The 8678-nt window shown below is 42.6% G+C and overlaps 1 protein-coding gene across 14 annotated transcripts in view; it reads right to left on the bottom strand.

The window, feature by feature from the left end:
- afdna (afadin, adherens junction formation factor a) overlaps positions 1-8678 on the bottom strand; it is a 112757-nt gene continuing 104079 nt past the window's right edge. For 11 of the 14 annotated variants that reach the window (XM_084377953.1, XM_084377963.1, XM_084377961.1 and 8 more), the window contains 3 exons: positions 7759-8293; positions 3354-3438; positions 1-1939 (listed from right to left, as the gene is read on the bottom strand). In XM_084377953.1, the coding sequence (XP_084234079.1) occupies positions 1786-1939; positions 3354-3438; positions 7759-8293 (774 nt within the window). In that variant the 3' untranslated portion in view covers positions 1-1785. Of the gene's footprint in view, positions 1940-3353; positions 3439-6218; positions 7288-7758; positions 8294-8678 lie in introns of those variants that run through there. The other 3 variants (XM_084377966.1, XM_084377954.1, XM_084377955.1) reach the window with 3 other exon arrangements.

Genomic DNA, 8678 nt, shown 5'->3' with positions numbered 1-8678 from the left:
CACTGTTGAAAAATCTGTATTTATTAATGATTTACAAAAGGCTAAACATGAAACCATTTAAATGATTCAGTTCATTTTGAAACCTAGAAAGGAGTAGTAGTAGTAGTTGTCATTGTGGGGGGAGAGGAGACACGTCTGTAGTGTTTTTACAGGTCAGTTATTATAACAGCATCTTATCTTGTAGAATCAGTTTTAGTGGAGGCTCCTGGAGAGAAAAATAAAATAAATCCACACACAGGATGGAGTCACTCAAACAAACTGCAGGAGAGATACATTTGAAACGTCACTAGTTTTAAATTCATTTTTTTTGTTTTGTTGATTTTTTTCACACTGGGGGTTTGAAGTGCGTTCCTTTTTCTACATCAGCACAGCAGCAGTGGTGGTGAATGTGATAATGTGTGTATATATATTTGTACAATCACAATTCTGTCACCCTGAATCCAGTCCTAAAAAACATCTGGATCGCCCCGAGCCACAGCTGGTGTTAAAACAGAACACCTTTCTGTCTCTAATGCAGAAAAACACAGATTATCACCACAGTATGAGTGGTCCCAAATGTAATCCACTCCTCAGAACAGTTTGCAGATACATATTTTAATATTAAAAACAAGTTTTTGTGCAAGTATGTTTTTTCCACAAGGTTTGAAATAAATATCTGAGAAGCAAACAAGGACTCAAGGAGTAGTTTTAATTTATTTTTTCTATTGTGAAAACCAACATTAATCACATTGAGTGAAAGAAATCCTTTTTCCGGCTAGAATTTAGCAAACAATCAATCAAATTAATCTCACACAACCTCTTCAAAAAATGACTATTAGATTTAAAACAAAGTAAAATTAAAGATACCTCAGATTGGGGCGAAACATTTAAAAACTTGACTCCACTGACAGTGAGGGGCAGCGGGGACACAGTCCAGTTTTAGCAGAACTTCCTGTTGGATTATCTGTTAAATCACATTAGTTTTGCAGTTTTTTAGTAGCCTGGCAGGTTTCTACAGTAGTAAAAGAGTGAGACAGTTGTGGACCCGAATATTTACAGTAATGTTGTGCACTTAAAGATCCTTCTCTGGACTGTTTGGTCCTCCTCTGGAGAACCTTTCAGAGTTTATCTAAAACATCACAAAAAAAAGAAAGAAAAATCCCATGCTTTCTTGCTACGGAATGAAATAACAGTGTTTCCACTCACTGAGAATTGAATTTTAAAAAAACAAGAAAATAAAAATTGGTCTGGAGCTCAAACGTGGGCATTTCTGCTGGCGAGAAAGAATTAAAAGTGTGAAAACAACAGGATGCACAAAAAGAGCATAAAATAACACCATAAAATTGTTCATATTTCAGTGAGCTATTTAAAAAAAAAAAAATTAAAATGACAAACTTCTCTCCATCCCTCGCCCCAAGAACCATTTTATAAACAAAAATATATCCCCCTTTGTCCTGTGATTCTCAATTTCTCACTAGATACAATTAAAACTTTTTTACAGTGCTTTATCATTATATATCTTTGACAGACCTTAACGAGGGGAAGAAAGTTTTAAGCCATAAATGTCTCTCCTATTGCAACGATATAGCTACGTCAAAAGGTGAATGGTCCAGTTATTCAATGATTAAAATAAAAAAAGAAAGGGGAAAAAACACAAACAGGAGGAGATGGTCAGTGGTAGGGAAGCGAGCGCCGGCTATCTCCGCCCGATTTTTCCCCCAGGAGCACCTTAACGTTACTGCGGTGATGTCGTCGGGAGGCAACATCACCGCAAAAAGGTGGCACTGGGAGGCGAACGGCTCGGGTCTACTTGGTGTTGAGCTCGTTCTCCAGCTCCATGAGTTTGCGTGAAGCTTTGACCTTGTTGGAAACCTCCTTCCCCTGAGAGAAGAGACGCTGGCGCTCCTTGAAGGTCAGACTCTCCGGAGCGCCGCTGGGGATCGAGTTCTCCTGCTCCTGACTGCAACACACACAATGTAGGTTACACACATATACAGAGTGTACGGTGACATTAATTTACAGGTCGTCTACAGGTAGCACACACTTTAACAAGAACTTCACAAATTATTTTTAACAAAATTTTTGACTGATTTTTTTGGTCAAATCATATTTTCTCTTATTCAAGCATTGTAGGTAAGTGTTAAGGTATTCAGTAAATATATTTGGTCATGTGCAGAGGAAGGTTTTATGTAGGAATATAATTATTACAGTGAGTTAATCTACATTTTGCCAACAGGTAAGATCAAGTGTTGAGTCAAAAGACAGTTGTGAGTTCAGTGGTAGGTTTAAAGATGTGTAGCATCAGAAATGTGCTAACACAGATGAGCTTGACTCATTTTGACCAAAAGAAATTAAGAGATGGATAAATTAAATTACATAAAATGTTTGTAGCAATTAAGACCTCAAATATTCAATATTACAACACTTAAATGACTTTAAGGCTTAAAAAAGAATTAAGTGCATTTAAGATTTTTTAAGGACCTGCAAAAACCACGTACTTATATTTCTATTTTAATATTATGTTTACTATACAAGAAATGAATCTGTTCTATTATTTTGTACCCAGTATTCAATTCAATAAAACTTTCAAGTGCCAGCTCGTCACCTGGGTCTATAAATACCCTCACAATGGAAAGAGAAACATATGTGGAATTAATAGTAAATACATAAGTAAATCAATATAAATATCCTGAGCAGGTGACTCTGAAAGGGTATTTTTGGTCACTACATTGACATATATGATTCCAGAGAGCATCGTCACATGGAAACACAACAATCAACTGAAGATCAATATCAGCATATCAATCAATTAACTTGTGTTGGACTGCTACTGTTTGTTCGTTCATGTGTAAGTTAAGTGTTCACATGTTTTAAACGATTCTGATCGAACATGGATATGCTACAAATTCTGAAACGTGGATGCTTCACACATGTGGCAGCAAAGAAGATCAAGTTCCCAAGATTAATGTCACAAATTCAGTGTCCGACCAAATGTGAAATATGTTCACAATCTCCCCTTCTGTCCCTGAGTTATGTTGTATAATGACCGGAATGTTGTTTTTGCAGATCATTACATAGACATTCGTCATCATTAGCAGATGAATTCTTGGGTGAATTTTTGAGGTCACAGTGATCTTTGATCACTATAATCTAATCAGTCCAAGAGGATGATGTTGCCAGATTTTAAGTAATTCCCTCAACGCGTTCCTGAGATATCACACTGGTAACTGGGATTCACCTTTCTCTATAAAGCCAGGTGAGGGACACCTTACATCAGGAGCTCCTGGCTACACAGGCTTAGTCTGCTATTACAGAAACTGGCATTTTGTGTGAATTTGTTGAAACCAGAGAACAGAAATATAAAGAGCGCTCACCTCTTCGTCCATTTGTCTCGCGGGTCCTTGTAGACCTCTCCTGATCCTACAACTCCTGCTGAGTTTCCAGTGTACGAGTTAAATCCTGTCCGACGTTTAGAAGCCACACAGCAGACAGACAGAGCAGTGAGACATGAGTCAGCATCGGTCATGTACAGCTTTTGTTATCTGAAAATATCTGAGATAGAAGCTGCTGGGTGACGGCTGTAGTGATCTCTGGTCCGTCTCCCTTTACTCCCATAGCTTAGAGGGAATTACAGGCATTTTAAATCACAGAGTAACCTTTAAAAACTCTATCATCCCGTAACAGTATCGATCATTGACCAGAGACCTCGGTCGCCTTTAACCAGCAGCTTCTCCACTCGACATCACTTCATTTCCCACAGACCAGCCTGAGCAGAAGGAGGGAAGAGAGGAAACGAGTTCTGGAGAAGCGTTAGGCAGAAAATGTCAGATCTCATTAAAGTAGAGCAGCGAGCCGAGAAAACAGAGGGAAAGAGCGTTAAAAAGCTGTTAAAGGGCCATTCCAAAGCAGCATAATGGTCTGTGGAAGTGTGGGTGTGGTCTGAGGCCGAGGTCACCATCAAACATGTCTGACGTTTCTTAACACCTATCACTATTTTACTTCTGACAGATTTACTTTTTGCCCTTTAAATAGAATATTGAAGGCAGGTTGTGGAGATAAAAGCTCCAGTGTAGAAGTATAAATAAAAAAAAACTCTTATCCTGTGTGATACAGAGCTCGGTTAAAGCCCGTGGAACTAACATCAGGAGGGTGACCCCGACCTTTGACTCCCAAAGTGGACGTTAAACAGTTGGCACGTGTCCCTGTGTCTTTCCAAACTCCAGCAACGTCCAGGCTTAAGTGAGACTCTTCACTAACACGTGACTCTGAAGTCTGCAGGTTTTTATTGACTTAAGACTGGAGATAATCTTCGTCTCTCAACAAATCCAATGAAAAGGCCAAAATCTACAACAGCTGCTTCCAGCTAATTGTCGGGTCAATTTGAAGTGAACTGTTGAAATGTCACAAAAAAGAAAGTGTAAATGTGATGCGCTTCCATCATCTGGTTTGGAGCAACTAAACTTGGCAGTATATGCTACAGTATGCGTGGATGTAATAAACAGAGTAGAAGAAGAAGAGATTGCCAACCGCCAATAAACCTCAAGAAAGAAGAAGGCATTACACTTGCTAAAACACCTTCACCCAGTGTGGAGGCACTAATCAGAATTATGTGTTTAGACTTAGAGAATAAAACCCTGCAGACTCTCTTTGTGGCGCTACAGTAAAGTAGAGTTCCTCTCTCTAATTGAAAACGGGTTGAATCCTAACAGACGGCAGGTATTGACCCAGAAACAACCCTGGACTGAGACGTTACACATCCAGTCGTAACTCTACTTTGCATTCCAAATGCATGTTGGTCTTTTGTTTCAGATGAAATGGCGAGGTGGTGGTGGTGATGGGGGGGTTGGTACAGTTCAGATGCAGACACAGTGACAGGGTGTGAACCCAGTTGGATCCATCCAGCTGGCAGCTCCGAGGCCCCTCTCTTTGGGATTTACAGCACTAAAGCAGGGAGACGAGATCTGAAGTGTAGTTTGGGCCGGGATCAAGCCGGGTCCCCACTTCAGCCTCAAACCACATGAACACAAACTGGCAGAGAACAAAGTAACCACAGGGAAACAACCCTTGTTGAAGGCCAGTAACATTCCTCTGTGGAGCCAAAAGAGATGAAAATTATACTTCTGGCGCTGCGATAGAAAATTCTCCAGATTTACTAAGAAGTCGTCCGCTGGCTTTTCAAGGATTCTCAAAGATTGTGAATGTTTTTCTTCCACTCTGGTTCAGTTATCTTGGAGGCCAGTTGAGGCTAAAAAACTCATTGTTTTTGTTTTTCTGTACCAATACACAGTTTTGTTAGAACATCCGTCTCTGGGGATGATTGAATTTGTAGCTTTCTCTGGCGTCAGTCGTGTTTTTCTTGTAGTTTCTTTCTGATTAAAAAAATATCGGAGGACACATTTTTCATCGAAAGCCTGACTCGGGGCTTTTGGAGCTGCCAGCTGATCAGATCATCCAATACATTTGTAGACTCGTATGTCAGGGACGCCAGAGACTCAGGTGCTGCTCGGGGTCACCTGAACCTGCCGCAATGCCCTGTGGGAGTTGTAGTCAGGTTTAGTAAAGCAGCAGCGTTAGACAGCAGAGACACAGACTGACAGGCGAGATGAAGGATCAGCTGAGAGAGCCGAAACAAGGCAGACGACACAGCACGTACAGGGAGTCAAATTAAGCACTTTTGGGAAATTAACAGACAGACGAACAGAGACAGGCAGAGTGAGGAAGCAAAGAATAAGAGACCAATAAAGAGCACGGAGCAGCCTGGTGGAAGCTACGCACAGGCAGTAAAAAGCAATAGACATCAAGCCGGTTACTGGGTGAGCTGCTGGCAGCCAGAGTGCAGTGTGTGTGTGTGTGTGTTTATGATGCATGTGTGTATGTGTGTGTGTGTGTGTGTGTGTGAGAACATGCAGATTTTATTTATTTCATGAGGGAGGTGGGTGGAGGGGGAGGTGGGTGGGGTAGGTAGGTAGGTAGGTAGTGGGACGTTAGTGGGATGTTTTTATCTGATTGGAGTAAAAAATGCAACACAAAGTTCTCCGTGAGGTCCTGGATGAGTTTTCAATAAGCAGCAGAGGTGGTGGAGGTTTATTTTGAAGGTGCAGGCAGCTGTTTCCTGGACCTCAGGTAGTGATGACGTTCAGACTGTGCTGCACTCGTAGCTCTGTTTGTCTGTGGCTGTTCAAACTGTTCACATGAAGAGCTTCATGATGTACAGTGAAGGTGCTGCGCACACCTCCACATTAAAATTGTTTTCTAGCTTGTTGTTTTCTAGATCTCACTCTTGTTTTTATCTTTGTATTTGATCTTATTTCCTTTGTTTTTAAATTTCCCTTGATCTTGTCCTTTACTCTAGTTCTTTCATTTGAACTTAAATGTCTGGTTTTATTTTCTTTGTAAAGCACTTCGTTAAATGCTATATAAATAAAGTTTATCATCATTATTATTATTAGTAGTAGTATTAATAAATTCATCTTGGGAACTGTGTTGATAACCAACAAGTTAGACATGAAACATTAATCTTCTTCATAATTGACAGTCCAGTGTTTTTTGGCTTATACCTCAAAAAACAGCCGAACAAAGTCATACAGGATGAATTTCATCACTTTTATCTCCGAGAGTAGTTTTGAACAAAGGCAGGGTGTCAGGGTTATAAATCATGGAGGGATATTTTGGGAGCAAAAATTTCTTGCCAGCTGCCAAATGACTGCAGTTTGACCCGTCTACTGTTGGATATCTTTCCAACAATGAGGCCTTTTAGAGAAAAGCTGCGATGCTTATCTTGACATAATATTTGAGATGGATAAACCAAGAAAAGCAGCTGTTTAATATCTGATCCAAGTTAAGAAAGACTCCTTTTAACCTTGTGATAAATACATTTAAGAAGGAACTATGGCCTGAACGTGACCTTTAATATCCTGAACATAAGCAGCTGTAATGGATGACTTCTACCAGGAGCAGACTGAGTAACAGAAGCTTGAAACGTTTGATCCATGAGAAGCTTTTGAAACATCCACAGACAGACGAGGCCTCTCACTCAACACACTGCTTCTGTGTGCATTTTTGCATGTTGATGAAATGAGAGCTGATTGCTTTTTAATCGAGTGATTGATGAGGTGTGTAAAGCCAATGGTGTGTCTCCTTCCCTTTAAAGCCAACACCGCTAAGCAGAGCCACGGCGCAGGAAGGGGGCGGGCGGGCAGACTGACGGCTGGCCACGCCCCCCGATCCCAAGCAGCAACAAACCAGACACAAAGGAGGCGGCGAGCGACAACACCAACAGTACTATGATTGGCTCTGATGGGTCTCAATCTGCAGCAAAAAGTGGTGGCGTGATTATCGATTGCTTTTTCTGTTCGTTTGTGCTGATCGAAGGTGTGTGTGGGGGGGGGAGTTGTGATTGGAGGAAGACGAGGAGGAGAAAAATTACCGGGGACAGGAGGAGGTGTTTTAACAAACCAACATAAATAAAAATACAAAACAAGTACAGTCTGATTCGTTTTGAGGAGAGGGAGGAAAATTTCCACATATAAAAACATAAAGTGATGAACGGAGGGACTGATTGACGACAAAAAAATTGGGACAAACATGTAAAAGAAGGAAAAAGTAGACGGTGGAAAATGAAAAGGCAGAACACCTCTCTACTGAAAAACAAGTCAAAATAAAGACAAACTAAACTATGAAGGTCAAAATGAAGAATGAGTGAGTGAGAGGGAGGTACGGGAGCTGTGGAGGGCGCTGTGGCGAGCCTGACTCCTCTCTCCTCTCTCTCTCTGGGTCTACCTTTATAGCCTCCGGGGGGGATGGAGCTGGGTTTGGCAGGAAGGGGGGGGCCTGTACTGTTGGAGTTGTTGAATGGCGGCTGGAACGAGCCAGACAGGAAGATGCCGTCAGAAACGGGGCGGGGCTTGCGCGCAGTGGGCGGCGGCTGAGGCCTGTGATTAGACGAGGCGGAGGCCGGGAGGTCGCCATACGACTTCCGGGTCGCCGACAGCTTCACCTGACCTGATTGGCTGCCGCCGCCGCCACTCCCTGCGTCCTCGTCTTCGTCCTCGTCGCCCGCATAGGAGACAAACTTGGCGGTGTAGAGCGTGTCGGGGGAGGTGACCTGGGTTTTGAGGTAGGAGGTGTTTCTCTGTGGGGGGGGCGGGGGGGTGTTAGTAGGGTTGTGGGGGGCAGGGGGTTGGTAATCCCGGGGCAGCGGGGGCCGATACAGACCGGCCGGGTCGTCAGGCGTCAGCAGCTTTCTCTCGGCCTCCTCGTGCTGCCGGCGCCGCTCGGCTTCCAGTCGAGTGTAGTACTCCTCCTCCTGTCTCCTCTAGGGGAGGGACAACCTGTTAGTAAGCTCCACTCTCATTGGCTCGCACCTCAGTAATGGACATTAACTGGCTAATCAGCTAAAGATACAACTGGGGACCTATTCACCTACAACAACTCTTCTACTACTACTACTACAAGTAAAACCACATCAGTCTAACAACATTCTCATGGGACGAACCACACCTGCTCTAACTGGGCTGCCTGAATATACAGCACAAAGTCCACCATGTCCACCAAGTGACAAACCTGCAGCACATCACTAATGATTCATACTGGTCCTAGATCAGGGGCTACATTTATAAAAAGGGTCTAGGAGTCAAATTCCATCTTAAAGCTGCAACCTTCAACTTGTTGATTCTGGCGCCCCCTGTGGGCAAAAGCAG

This window comes from Pagrus pagrus (genome assembly GCF_965226575.1).
Source record: "Pagrus pagrus genome assembly, chromosome: 16".
Taxonomy (NCBI): Eukaryota; Metazoa; Chordata; class Actinopteri; order Spariformes; family Sparidae; genus Pagrus; species Pagrus pagrus.
This window is presented reverse-complemented; position numbering and strand designations above follow the sequence as displayed.